At 44.0% G+C, this 15,262-nt stretch overlaps 1 protein-coding gene across 1 annotated transcript; it reads right to left on the reverse strand.

The window, feature by feature from the left end:
* Positions 1 to 32: 32 nt before the first annotated feature.
* Positions 33 to 15,025, reverse strand: fmnl1a (formin-like 1a). Its single transcript, XM_030345630.1, has 25 exons — positions 14,437 to 15,025; positions 12,965 to 13,048; positions 12,337 to 12,423; positions 12,098 to 12,171; positions 11,919 to 11,999; positions 11,605 to 11,748; positions 10,807 to 10,915; positions 10,186 to 10,262; positions 9,995 to 10,088; positions 9,257 to 9,331; positions 9,036 to 9,146; positions 8,357 to 8,506; positions 7,785 to 7,886; positions 5,561 to 6,155; positions 5,242 to 5,363; positions 4,699 to 4,901; positions 3,555 to 3,789; positions 3,355 to 3,423; positions 2,838 to 2,918; positions 2,438 to 2,567; positions 1,982 to 2,145; positions 1,519 to 1,620; positions 1,328 to 1,429; positions 792 to 906; positions 33 to 333 (listed from the first exon to the last, which is right to left on the reverse strand). The coding sequence occupies exons 1-25, from the start codon at positions 14,617 to 14,619 to the stop codon at positions 269 to 271; spliced, it is 3,354 nt and encodes a 1,117-aa protein (XP_030201490.1). The 5' UTR covers positions 14,620 to 15,025; the 3' UTR covers positions 33 to 268.
* Positions 15,026 to 15,262: the final 237 nt, after the last annotated feature.

The following is a 15,262-nucleotide window of genomic DNA, read 5'->3' on the forward strand; positions in this document are numbered from 1 at the left end:
GGCCTGTCGCCCATAATACAAAACAAGATTCATTGGCAAGGGATGTAAAAAAACTTTATTTGTTTAAAATGCTCTTAATCAAGAAATTCTTAATTTAAAGCGCCCAATTCATAATATGTACATCATTCACAAAACCGAATTTGGCATACATGTATAATGTCACCTGCAGCTTATCTTAAGTATAACAACAAACACATTAGAAGAACAAGCACTCTACACAGTATCTACAGTACAACTCCAGATCACGTGTTGTGTTTTGAGTGCTGGTTCAGGGCTCCGGTTGCTGGGTAGGCCGCCGTGCGTCCGTCCTTCTGTAGGGAGTGTTCCTCAAGTCTGAAGGAAGACAGAAAGCAAACACAAATACTGGTAGGTTCATTTACACAGAGCTGGAGCTTCAGTAGAACACAGTGTATGAACATATATTTTTTATATATTTAGAAATACAAGGAAATGTACGTACAACACAAATCACATTCATGAAATAATTTTACGTTAACATGTTCACGTACGAGGAATATCTCACGGCCTGTTGCTGATATAAGGCAATTACATAAAAGATACAACGTAAAACAACTTTAAAAGGATATAAAAATGAAATATAGATAAGTCAATGTATACCCTGATATGACTCGTCTACAGAGCAGCTACAACAACAAAGAGTATGATTGGAGGAGGAGGAGGAGGAGGAGGAGGAGGAGGAGGAGTGTGGGCGGAGCAACGTGATGTTGGGGTTGGTGAGAAGTTAACGTTGGGGGTGGGGGGGGGTGGGGGGGGGGTCACCTGTGTTATACCTGTAATGATGTCCTCCAGTGCGCCGTCCTTCCCCTCGCGAACCTGAGGCTTCACCTGCCTCTTCTTCAGCTCAGCCATGAAGTCCATGGGAGGCATCTTCTGGTTCATGGGGGACTGCCGTCGGTGCGGAGAGCGGGGTTCAATGGTGAGCAAAGTACAGGTCCAAACACATGCACCCGAGCCCTGACTAAGGAGTACATTGCTTAATCCGTCCACACTACCTTCTGAGGCATTGTCTTTTTTATTCACATCGTTTAAATGATTGGGTGCATAAATGAAGACAGCGGTTGTGAAGTAAACTAAAAAGGTTGTTTGAATGTGACCACTGTTTTCCTACTATTGATACATGCTAATGATACCATTATGCCAGTTCACTGATGTTGATGCTAATGATCCATGATGATAATGGCTGAACGTGAGGGAAATGGAAGCTACTAATTTCAAAATCTCGATGGCAAAAGTTATGGTCAAGAACAGGAAAATAAACTAAAGGAACTGATGCAATAGTATGATGTCAATATTTTTCGTGGACTACCTTTGTTGAGCCAGCTTTTCTGGGAGAGGGAGAGCCTGAGCTGTTACTTTCACTGCTGTCCAACTCTGCTTTCTTCTTCTGCTCGTTGTCCTTCTCGGCTTTCTGCGATCCCACCCAACACAGAGACTCAGGAAACATACTGAATGCTACCATTATGAACCAGGTGCAGCTTTAGCGCCAACCACACTAACCTTGTAAGCCTTCATGAAGCGGGCAAAGGTGGGGAAGAACATGGACGGCTGTGTGTTTTTGGGGTTCTCTCCAAAGTACTCCACCACAGAGCCATACGCCTCCTGAGAAAGACAAGAAAACACAAGACTGTGGATTAATGACGGTTTATAGTATTGGTTCAGAATTGGAAACTTTGCATCCTGGTGACTTCAAGTCAATGCAGGTCAGGGTTTCAAGACATGCTCAACAGAGGTCAACGGGCAGTTCTGGGAAAACTGGTGATCAGACCCAAGACCTTTGGGCTAAATACTACTTCACCCTGTCCCCCTGCGTAGTTAGTACAAAAGATTTGATCTAACCAAGGGCTATTTTAAACCCATTTCTTGTTCTCAATTCGCCATGTTTAATACTTTGTAGTGCTGTTTGGCAAATAAAAAAGACACTATATGAATAAAGTGGATTTGAAAGGAACTGGGCCCCAACCTGTGCCGTCTTGCCGTCTTTCACCAGCAAGGCCAGCTGGTTGCTGTTGGTCTTCACAAAGTCCTGCAGCACCTTGTTGTCCTCTTGCACCAGGAACTCCTTCTTGGTCATCTCCATGCCACGCTCCAGAGCAAGGATGTCCTGGAGGATGCCGTCCATTGACACTAAAATACGATGGCGTTAAGCGTTAGAATAAACAGGGTATTCGTCGCCTACAAGGAACATCGAAGGGAGGTCCTTTTTTGGGCACGGGCAGAAAAATAATTAAATGCATTTGAGACATATTTATTTCTCTCTGATAATAACATCAAATAAATCACTTCAAATACGTTTTGGCATAACAGCAACATGTATCCAGATAAAGTAAACATTTGACAATGGATCAGTAATTGTTCATTAGAGCTTGGCATGATTTTTTGAAAGTGAACAGATGCAAAACGGGTACATGTGTGTTACCCAGTGCGGCCTTATCCACAAAGTGCAGCTCGGTGTGGAAGGTGGCCAGGTCCGGGTACTTCTCCAAGATGACCGTGGTGATGAAGTGCAGCAGGGTCTGGGAACGGTCTGTTGACTTGGTCTCCAACAGCTGAGCGGTCGGGGCGGGGGCAAGCCGAACGTCAGAAGAAGAAGATAGTGATTAAAAAGGAAGCACTTTACGAGAAAGGGGCTCAATCAAGAAGGGAGGCTGGTGCGCTGGTGAGTCGAGCCGCACACGTAGGGGAATGCGCCCCACCGTTTTCCTGCCATTTCCCGCCTCCCTACACTGCCCTTTCCTTAGCGGCTCAAAAAGCCCATTTCAAATGTGTTTGGAGAGAATAAATGAACGAGCAAAATCAGGGAGACAGAGGTGACTCACGAGATCCAGGCTCTGCAGTCGGAAGCCACCTGCCGCGGTCCTCTTGCTGCTATTCATGTAGTTCCCGAAAGCCAGGATGATCTGAGAGAGAGAGAGAGAGAGAGAGAGAGAGAGAGAGAGAGAGAGAGAGAGAGAGAAAGAGAGAGAGAGAGAGAGAGAGAGAGAGAGAGAGAGAGAGAGAGAGAGAGAGAGAGAGAGAGAGAGAGAGAGAGAGAGGGGAAAGAGAAGGAAAGAAAGAAAGAAAGAAAGAAAGAAAGAAAGAAAGAAAGAAAGAAAGAAAGAAAGAAAGAAAGAAAGAAAGAAAGAAAGAAAGAAAGAAAGAAAGAAAGAAAGAAAGAAAGAAAGGTTTACAGATGGTGTTAAAGCTAACTGATGTAATGGTGGTTAGGGTTATACATCATCTACTAGGGTAAGGGCTAGGAATAACCCTAACCCTACACCTAACCCCGGTGCTACATAATAATGTGCATTACCGCATAGCTTCCTTAAAACACCCACCCCTCATACTCATACTCACTTCCAGCATTTTCTTCAGCTTGGGCGAGGACTTGATGGACATGGACGCAGATATGAGGGAGTCCAGTTGCTGTGAATGACACGAGTCACATCAAGAAACCAGAGCAGACACTAAAGCCTGAACGTCTGCGCAGCAGCACACGGCGAATCAGGTTCAAGTCTGACAAAAATATGAAAAAATAGATGAAAAAAAAAACGTACCGGCTGCAGCCGTTTCACCGTCTCGGGGAAGTTGCCCATGAAGGTGAGCGTGCTGATGCGCTGACTCAGCCGCGGGATCCTCCCGAAGCGGAGCATGAATCGATCTTCGTCCGTCAGCGCCTCTATTTCACGGCCCTCCTTCTCGTAATTGACCAGCAGCTTCATCTCGTAGTCCGACGGGATGAAGCGCTCCAGCAGCTCCAGGAAGTCCAGGCCCAGCGCCTGCTGGTTGTACCTGGGAGGGGGGGGGGGGGGGGTATAGGGGGAGAACCCACAAGGGACACACAGAGTTCAGTAGCTGGGGAGGACAGTATGGGAAGAACCCACAGGGACATACAGAGAGGTTGGTAGGAGGTGAGGACAGAGAGGCACACAGGGACACACAGAGAGGTTGGTAGGAGGTGAGGACAGAGAGGCACACAGGGACATACAGAGAGGTTGGTAGGAGGTGAGGACAGAGAGGCACACAGGGACATACAGAGAGGTTGGTAGGAGGTGAGGACAGAGAGGCACACAGGGACATACAGAGAGGTTGGTAGGAGGTGAGGACAGAGAGGCACACAGGGACATACAGAGAGGTTGGTAGGAGGTGAGGACAGAGAGGCACACAGGGACATACAGAGAGGTTGGTAGGAGGTGAGGACAGAGAGGCACACAGGGTGTAGTGAGGACAGAGGGACAGGCTTTGGGGCTGCTACCTTGGAAAGACAGAGAGACCCACAGACCGGTTAGTACCTGGTGAGGACGGTATAGGAGGAGACCAGAGAGACACAGAGACAGACACACAGACAGAGAGTATACTAGCTGACATATTACTAAACTCACGCACGCACAAACACCCACACACACACACACAAACACACACAGTTTAGTACCAAATGAGGACAGTATAGGAAGACCCCAGAGAGACACAGAGACAGAGGTTAGTACCTTGTTAGGTCAGCACAAGAGGCACCCAGAGAGACAGAAAGTGAGAGAGTTAATTCTGCATGAACGGCCTCTACTACGGCAGAAATTCAAACGAGCATCCACACGACAACTATTTACACCAACCAATTAAATCCCAACCAATTATGCAACACGAAAGGCAACAGATGTTAGAAGAGCCCAGCGTTAGATGTTGAGAAGCAGAGGTGGTCCATACGTGTCGATGGCGACGCAGACGTCGTCTGGGCTCATGCCGGCCTTGCGCAGGGTGATGGCCAGGTTCTTGGCCTTGTTGGTGTCCATGAGAGAGATCTTAGTGGGGGCCTTCTGGGCCACCTTCACCTTCAGAGTGGACAGGTCAGACGGGGCACCCTGTGCCTTGGTCTTGAACTGCTCCTCAAACATCTCCATGTTGAGCTCCTGCACATGAACACAAGAAGCCAACATGCACGTGGTTGAATTTGCGTCAGGGTTAAAATTAGGATGTTTAAATCATTTTTAATTAACTTTTTAGTAAAGGCTTTATAGTTTGTAATTGTTTTGAATTTCATGTATTTTATATTATGGTAGTTTGTGTTTTTTTTCCTTTTTTTGTAGTTTGTAGTTAAGGAGAATGTCTTGCCGCATGTAGCAGTAACATTTTTAATGTTAACTTCTAAGTCAATTTGGAAGAAAAAAAATTCTTCCACTAAATGTAAAGGTGATGCTAGGAATCGGAGGATGGTTTTGGGGTCAAATCGGAGGGAAAATGGCAGCTTACATCCAACACCTGCTCGTCATCCAGCTCGTTAAAGACCGTGCCTGTCACCTGGTTGGGCTTCAGAGCCTGCCAGTTTAACAGTGGCATGCGGAACTTAGTCTGGATGGCCTTCCTGCTCTTAACTATAGAGAGGGAGACAGAGAGACAGAGAGGGTTACATAAAAAGAGTCAAAAGAGGAAAAAGAGAGGGCAAAATGAGATAAAAAACTGACAGAGAGAGAGAAATAGAAGCAGACCAGGATAAAGGAGCAGTACACTTGGGATAGTCTATGATCATTTCATAATGTACTTTTTCACCCTTGAGATGGAGTCTCCTTACCGGGCACACTGTTTGGAGTGGGGGCCATGAACCCAGGTGGAGGTGGGGGCGGAGGAGGTCCACCACCGGGTGGGGGAGGAGGCGGGGGTGGTCCAACACCCGGTGGGGGAGGGGGAGGGGGTGGAGGCGGGCATCCTCCCGGACCTGGTGGAGGTGGGGGTGGTGGAGGGGGTGGGGGGGGGACAATGCAGGCCAACCCCGGAGTAGGTGGGGGCGGGGGTGGCGGAGGCGGGGCTGACCCGGTCCCACCCGGAAGAGGGGGTGGAGGAGGAGGAGAAGAGGTAGAATTGACCTCGTCGGCCTGTGGCTGGGAGGGCGGGGCCTGGACGTACTCCGTCACCGTGACGGGCACCACCTGCAGGTCCAGACTGCCGGAGGCCGTGCGCTCCAAGCGGATCAGACCTTTGTCCTGCAGCTCCTGCACCTTGCGCTCCAGCTCCGAGGAGGTGGAGGGGCCCGGCGGGGGGGAGGTGGTGGTGGTGGTGGAGGCCGGGCTGAAGCGCTCCTGTTCTTTCTCCCGCTCCCGCTCTAGCTCCTTCTCCCGCTCCCTCTGCTGCAGGAAGCTGATCTGAGAGCACGAGTCCCGCAGGCTCTCCTGCTCATGCACACACAGGACATAAAACACACGACGCGTTAACACATGCACGCACACACAGAACATGAACACACAACACGTCAACACATGCTCGCACGCACACACAGAACATGGACACACAACACGTCAACACATGCCCGCACACAACGCATCAACATACACACACACACACACACACAGAACATCTACACACAACACATTAACACATGCACGCACACACACACAGAGAACATAAACACACAACACATTAACCAATGCACACACACACAGAACATTAACGCACAACACGTTAACACATGCACGCACACAATGCATTAACATACACACACACACACACAGAACAAACACACACGTTAACACATGCACGCACACACACACAGACACACAGAACATAAACACACAACACATTAACACATGCACGCACACACATACAGAACATAAACACACAACACATTAACACATGCACGGACACATTGCATTAACACACACACAAACAGAACATAAACACACACAAAACATTAACGCAAGCACACACGCACACACAAAACACTGACACAAACAAATGCAAAAAACATAAAAAAAACCTTAACACACATAAAACAAACACAAAAGCAAACACACATATACGAATAGACTCACACAATTACTTACATACACACACGCACGCACAGACAGAATAGAGATACATGCATGCTTAAGGGGCTTAAGTTGACGACGACAGTTCCTATTATATTCCTTGCAAAGTTGGATTAATAGCGGAAAAATAGTGAGATTCAACCAAGAAAATCCATTTCCATTAATTATATACGTCGAGTTAAGGTGTCTTTTCCCGTGAAATTTTACGATTAACAATTTAAATGGCCAGCTCAACTCAAAAAAGGTCCAGTACAATGTGTTACCAAAAAGATATGGTTAAAGAAATGAACATGTCCTCTAATTAATATGGTACATTTAATGGAGTTGCAAACAGTTTTGTTCGAGTGAGCCATTTTCATATCCATAGTGTGGCTGTCTTTCCCATTATAACTTAGAACGTTATAAATTATAACCCAGGTAAAAGTAAGTGAGCTTCTGCTAAAGCCGCAGCTGACACACATCATAACGTGTACATCAGAGAAAAGCTGTTTGGTAAAGCGAAGGTGCTGCCGTTACTCGTGGTCTTTGGATCTAACTGAAATGATTCACTGACAATGCAGCTCAGTAAGTTTCAGTATTGCCTTATCTCAGTTCCAGCACGCCTACTGTAAGAACTTTCGGGGAGATGGCTAAGAGGCTTGGCCGGAAACCAAGACCTGAATGTGGGGAGTTACGCCTTGTTTCCTGTCTCAGTTTAGAGGTTTTCGACCGCAGACAAGCTCATTTGTGTGAGTCGCAAGCTTCCAGGAGGGGGTTACATTATGCGGTGGATTTGATCAGACACTTTTTCTAAGAATGACGTTGTCCTGCCCGGATGGTTTAGCTTGTCTTACCACCAGTTCACTTATTCTGGTTTTGATGGTAATAAGAAAACGCGAAGAAAGTGAAACGCCTTGTTCATTCGGATTTGAGCTAGTCTGCTGTCATACTTAGGATTACTTGTCTAATGTCTGAATTGTGAGACTATGTATTGCTTAATGAACAGCTTGCTACCTTGAGCAGCTCAGTCGCCTTGGTAGACTGCAGTAGCTGAGCCTCCAGTTGGGCCACTCTCTCTGTTGCCTGTCCCTCCAGCTCCTGCAGCCTGCTGCTCAGCTGCAACAAAACAGTTCACAACAAGTGCTTGTGTTAACACAGAGTGTGTCTGGCGGTGGCAATGAGGTAGTGATTTGGCATCAGTGTGTAAAAATGTTTTTTTAAGAATAAATAAAAATATAACATTGTGAAATTATTGTTTTCCCCGTTCTGAGTCTGGGGGGTGTGTGTGTATGTGTTTGTTTGTGAGTGTGCATCCATGCATCTGTATGTGAGTTTGTTTGTGAGTGTGAATCCAAGCATGTATATGTGTATATGTGTGTGTGTGTGTGTGTGTGTGTGTGTGTGTGTGTGTGTGTGTGTGTGTGTGTGTGTGTGTGTGTGTGTGTGTGTGTGTGTGTGTGTGTGTGTGTGTGCATTCATCCATGTGTGTGTGTGTGTGTGTATGTGTGTCTATTCAAGTGTGTTCGTATCTATGTGCGTGCGTATGCGTGCGTGTGAGTGCGTGCGTGCGTGCGTGCGTGGTGCACCTCAACGTTGTGTTGGTGCAGTTCGTCCACATGCTCCATCCCCCCGTCTCTGCACTCTGCGTCCTCTAGTAGCGCCCCCACGTCACACACGTTGTCCAGGTAGGCCTGGATCTGCACCTGCAACTTCTCACTCTCCGTCTTCTTCAGCTTCTAATGCACACAGATGGACACACACACATGATCACACACAGACACAGATAAAAACAAAACACCACCCATAATCACAGACAGAAACACACGCAAGGATTCAGATACTGAAACACACACCACACATCATCACATACAGAAACACACACTGCACATAACTAAATACTGACACACAGAATCAGATACAGAAAAACACAACACACATAATCACAGAAACCCGCACACGGATTCAGATACAGAAACACACACTACACCTAATTACCTACTGAAACACAGAATCATATACAGGAACACACAGAATATTATACAGAAACACAGACACAGAAACCAGAAAAAACTAAAATCTGAAAAAACCTTGGGGCAGGATAGTGTCTAGGATGGTTAGGGGCACTACTATCTGAAAGCTTTTGGGTTCAAACCCAAAATGTGTTTGGTGATTAACGGACCCATCTGTAGGTCAAGTTGCTTCGGACAGAACACTACTAGTATTCATAGTATAAATTGTACATCATAGTCTCTGGTCCATCCTCACCTCCAGATAGTCGTCCAACCCCTGGTGGGTGAACTCATACTGCAGGTGGACCCGGAGGTTCATGTTCTCCACAGAGTGCACCACAATGTTTATGAACTGCATGCAGGCCACCTGGAGGCAGAAGGGGTGTTACAGTGAAAAATGGTTCGAAGATGGGCTTTGTGAGTCATTCGGTTTCGTGTCTGAATGTCTGCCAGACATTGTGGCGGAGCAAGACCCACCATGAAGTCGAGGTTGCTGTCGTCGTTGCTGAAGTGCTCCATTAGCTTCTCGAAGCGGTTCTTCTCCCGGCTGACCTGAAGACATGGGGAAGCAGAGGTTAGCGATCCGGGGGGACTCAGAGTTTGCAACGGATGAACAAATCAGCGTAGAGAGTGGAGAGTGTGGAGAACAGACAACTGATTAAAAGAGCTGAAGCCCCCGCACAAACACACACACATCATAAGGTTTGAGTTAATAGTGAACATAAGAAGTGTGTTATTCTGGATATGAATATGACAATGCAAAACAAATACAGTAAGGTTTTCCACCGTTCTGAATATAAACCAAAAGAAGGTAGAAGTGTGACGGTGATGATCGTGATAATGGCAGCACAGCCCAAACATTGAAAAACACACATTGTGGTAATGAGTCATTCAGGAAGTAGATATCCTACAGGTCTACATTCTGGATGTGATGCAAAAAAGATAGTGCATCACACTGAGTAAATCAAATCGAAAATGCTGCCGTTGAGTAAAGGCTGCTAAAAGGGTTCAGACACACAAACACGCACACATAAACTGGCATAACATAAGAAGGAAGTATCAATCAGAGGATGAGTATTTGAGCTAAGGGAAGTCTGGACCGATGGAAAAAGTGAAACTATTTGGAGTCGCCAGGCACAGCGTGATGTGGAAACACGAAGTGGAGAGACACACACACACAGACACACACACACACACGCAAACACACACACATACCTCTTTGAAGTTGTCAAAGGCAGAGAGGATGATATCATGGCCCCCTCTCACGAGACACACGGCTGCCAGCAGCTCCAACACGAGGGCCTTGGTTCTGTCAGACAGAACAAAACGGTAACGCATGCTAATTCACACACGCACACACACACCCACGCACACGTTGCATGCACACCTGCACCTCATAGACGTACCTGGGATTACTGCTGTTGAGGCCGAGAGTGATTTCGTTGACACAGCTGGCGTGGCTCATCACCTGGTTGAACCCGGACTAAGAGAAAGAGAGATATTGATAAGCATTCTCTCAATCTGAAGGTATGTTTATCAACTGTGCAGGAGCTTTGGCAGTTTGAAAACAGTGTGTGGCCGGCTGAATGTGGCATATCCATCTTTGATCTTTAAAAGTCCCTGCATGTTTCTAGTCGTAGGAAACTTATCTTGGGTACATGTTTTCAATTTGAATAATTTCACAGCAATCATTTCAGAATATAACAGCCATTCATCTTTGAAGGAATTGTGCTGAAAGTGCATTCAATTTTTAGGTGTATTTCAGAACAATCAAGTTCCACTTAAAGAACAGTGACTGTTAGTATTATACTTACTGTTAGTATTTTTGATTCAAGTTTCAATAATTAACATTTAAACTAGCTCGTAGGTTAAGAATGACCTGGACATAACTGCAATTTGAGAGGAGGGGTATCCAGTTGGTTGCAATCTGCAACCCCACTGCTAGATGCCACTAAATCCTACACTCTGCTTCATTAAATGATTAGGTACATACTCATGGAAAGTGGAACATACGCCTCCAACCATACCTGATAATTCATGATAGCTCTCAGGCACATGATGCACACATGCACATCGTCTCTTTGGCTGGCCAAGGGGGACCTCTTGTGAATCCTGTTGTTTAAAGTTTTACTGATTCTGCAAATGGTCCAAAACAAAAATATACCAAACAGAGATATGTAAATTCATGAGCTTGATCTAGCAATTTAGCATAGAGAGACTAGAGTGGCTCCACATATCTGCACATATTTAGGTATGCAAATGCCACTGATAGAAACTTGGCAATTATAATAGGACCCCGGGTGCAATCTTAGTCAGGGGAGGCCCATGTGTAATTATGCAAGACAACAGACAAATCGGTCCATGTCAATTAAAGTTCAGAATCACATTAATACTCAAGTACAGCACGCACATTCATCATTATTAATTAAAATGACATTAAGTCAAATGAAAAACAACTTTTTATGTGCCAAAGTGGAAATGTGTCTTCGTCCAAACTAGCAGCACACAAATGAAGCACTGATATAATATATCAATAGCTGACAGTCTAAATCTGAAAATCTAAACAAAATATTTAGACACTAACAATTATAAAAATGTACATTATTATTAGGTGCCCACTGTGAGCCCTGTTACTCCAGGTCAATAGACATATGGAGTTGAAGAACCTAATGTATATAATCATTGTATTTTTAAATCACTTACACAAGAACACAGAAAATGACACTGTGAGAGAAGTGCATTATGGGAACCAAATGAAGGATTTCTTGGCCTCATTCAAGAAAACTCAGTGTTTACGCTACATAGCCAAGGCGACTCCATCGTACCTCACAGTCAGGGCCCGAGCTGCCCTGCTCATGCCATGGGATTGTGTACTGGAGCTGCTCTTATTCAAGTCTTCCAGCGACCTCTCCATCGATTTTGCTCTCTCTTCCGGGCCGCCATTGAACACTGAATCCACTGTGTCAAACCTGTTGTTAAAAGACGAGGCACACAAACGGGGCAAACAAACAGACATGTGTCAACTGTTTCAGAAAAATGCAACAAGTTTGAAATCATTTTGGGGAAAAACCTGGGACCAATTAGACCGACTAAAAAACAACATCCAGTCATCAAGAATGGATCATGTCTCCAGGCTTACGTAGCTCTCTGTGCGTAGGACAGATATTCCACCAGAATATCTAAACCTCGGTTCTCCTCGTCAAGGAATTCCTGGGCCCATCTGCAGAGGAACACAAGGATCGAAAATAACAGACAGTGAAAAGGCGGGAAAACATTGAAACCACAGATTAAAAAGAGAGGCAGGATGACACTGTTTACCCGATATGGTTAGTGCGCAGGGATATTTCCAGGTCTTTAAGCACCTTTGTCGCTTCTTGGATCGACTTCTTGGACTGAAAGTGGCAAAACAGAAATATAGGTATTTTTAGAGAGTTATGTTGGATTGACAGTTGCCCATAAAATACTGGCAACAATACATTTATGAGGTTTACGGGTGCATGTGTGTGGATGCGTGCATCTGAGGCTGTGTGCATGTGTGCATGTGTGTGTTTGCCCACCTTGCGGGGGACCCCTCCTTGGTCCTGGTAGAAGCCCTTGATCTTGGTCAGATAAATTGAGGGGGGGCTTTTCACCTGAAAGCGTTCCTGGGTTGGAGGATCCACACAAGGCAGAGCACATTTATTGTGATTCAAAGTTAAACTTCTCTGGCATGTACAGACTGCCATCTAGTGACATGATGTTTCAGATGACCACGCTGTTTCCATGACAATGCATTAATGCCCCATGGTGGTTGTTATAAGTATATAAGATGAAGACGTTTTGCTATGTTCAACAAATGTTGACATAGTTGTTATTCATGAGTTATTCATATAAGATGCTACAATTGCTCGATTAACATTTAATTTCATAACCTTTTAAACAATTACCAAAAACAACCCAAAACACAAGTAGGGATCTCTGGTGTAACACTGCTTATTGCCATTTTCTCGCTGATTGGCTGAAACCATTGTACCCTTGCAATTTTATTGGTGGCAACTGGTCCACTGGCAGAAGATATAGTTGTTAAAGTTTGGGGTTGTCCTTAAGGTTGGGTTGTAGTTGGTTTGGTTGGTTACCTTCCAATGATTAATTTGTCTGCTAACGGTTAAAAATATGTTGATGACATTATAAACATTCAAATCTTACCTGGTCGCAGACAAGCTCCCATTTCTTCTCGTTGTCATACTGACTTAGAAGCTTTAATTTGTCTGGCGGCAGGTTTATGGAGCTCTGTAAAAAGAAGACAGGGGCTTTATAAACCTAAAAACTAACATTTACTTTAATTAAAATCAAAATTAAGTTATGATGCATATTACATTTTATCAAGTAGTACATGTAGTGTTTTTCCAGTTTAGTTGTTTGGAGCCATATCACTTTATTTTACTTTGCATTTAATGGGTACATTTTACGAAACACTAAGATAGCCTTTATATTTGTAATGGTGTGAGGTGAAGTGTGAAACAGAATCAAATTCAACTCTTAAACACATTGTTTGTCATTGTAAGTAATTTCTCTAATTGTCAATGAGTACCGTCTGCTACCTAGTTTTATATAAGATCCTTCTGTTTATTTATTTTTGATAGAAGCACTTATAATTTAAAAAAACAACAACATTGATGTCCTTCTGGTAATCCAGATAGTATTATTCAGGCCTAACTATTAAGGCACATCTTTTTCAATCAGCATTTTTTTCAATGAGCTGGTGGTTATAGAAATGATTGTGGTAAATGATTGATGTTTAATGTTGATTTTTGTTTTATGAGGAAAGTGCGTAATTTGATTTTTGTATTTTGCAAATATATATTTTGATGAAATAATAATGATGATAATAATAAAAATAATAATAATGATACCAACAAATAAAATAGGGTTCCCACTGATTTTGTAGGACCCCTAATAATAATAATAATAGTTCATAAATATTTCATAGCGCTTTTTTTGAAAAACTGAAAGACCATAATAGCAAGAATTAAATCACATTATAAAAACATTATGAAATAGATAGGATGTGAATTAAGGTCAAAATGTATATTATTATTTATTTTGATAAATAAAAAAAAGAGATAAACAAAGCTAAACATGATATCAGGAAATGGCATTACCGCATTTTGTACTTCAACCGCCATTACTGTCGCATTTCATTAAAATCTCCAGGTATACTAAATATTGCAGTTTCAAGTATATAACAGTTTGAAACATATTGGTGGATGTCAGTTCTGATACAATTGAATTTTTCGCCAACTTTCGACTTCAAATTTGGCTAAAGAAAGTTGATTATTAATTTGCATTGCCTTGATTGAATGTTTTTTCAGGTGGGTGGAAGGAACTGCAAAAATAAGGATGTTGCAATGCTGGAACTGTCTTTCGGTCTTAAGTTCTCTTTCGTATAAGCTATCACAAGTTGCTCAACTTCCCCTTATGGGCAGCTGACCAACCTGTGGTGCATGAGCAAACGAAATTGTCTAAGTCACAACTGAATTCATGAAAATAGTTTAAGGCAAAAAAAAAGGAAAAAAAGACACGAAAACTACTGTAAAAAATAACAGGCCGTCTGATAAGTGAATTTAATGACTGGGCCACACGTTTTTGCACCCTGGCCACATGTTTCAGTTACTCACCAGAACCATGTTGAAGCGTTCGTCCAGTTCATCTTCTGGTGGCATGGGCAGCTTCAAGGGAGCTGTTTTTTTCTTTTTTGGACTGGGTGTGGGGTCACTCATGTCCCCTACCTCCACAGGGCTCCTGACGTCCCGGCCCTCCCCGCGGTCCTGCTCCAGGGCCCCGGCAGCCACATTCCCCATCACTAATCTCCACAAGTAATCCAGGAGGAAAACGTTAGGGACTCCTTTAACTGAGAATTTAGTCCAATGCTGTACTAAGTGACCCACAAAAGTACACCACTTCACTCAAACCATCTCATATGCTAAGTTCAGGTTTTAAATCCAAGTAAGTCGTGTCCTTTGACCATAGGGTTCCTAGAGAGCTGGACTTCAATTCTTCATTCCACCTATCCTAATCCTGAGCAGAAGCCAATGATGTTTGTCCTTGTATCATCTCTGGAAACCCGTACCTCTGTTTCGGACTAGTCTACAGCAAAGGACAACCTTATAGGCAGCCTTCAACTTGTGCAATGTGTCTTCACCAACTAGGCTACTAACTACAACTGAACCACTGCTTCTATGGTAACATAAAGAACACAGTGTGAGAGGAAGGAGTGCACTTTTGATACAGCTCAGAAAAAAAAACCGCAGTAGCAAAAAAGCAGAAGAGTAACTTCCTGTGTAAAGGAGCAACAGAAGGGTGTGGAGGGAGGTGTTGTTAACATAAATATAGCACATATAACGTACAATGGAGTTAGATGTTAGAAGCAAATTAGGTAGGATGGGAAAACAAATGGAAATGCAGGCCTACTCGTCCCAGATTACCTTAAATATAATTTATATT

Source organism: Gadus morhua, chromosome 2 (genome assembly GCF_902167405.1).
Source record: "Gadus morhua chromosome 2, gadMor3.0, whole genome shotgun sequence".
NCBI lineage: Eukaryota > Metazoa > Chordata > Actinopteri > Gadiformes > Gadidae > Gadus > Gadus morhua.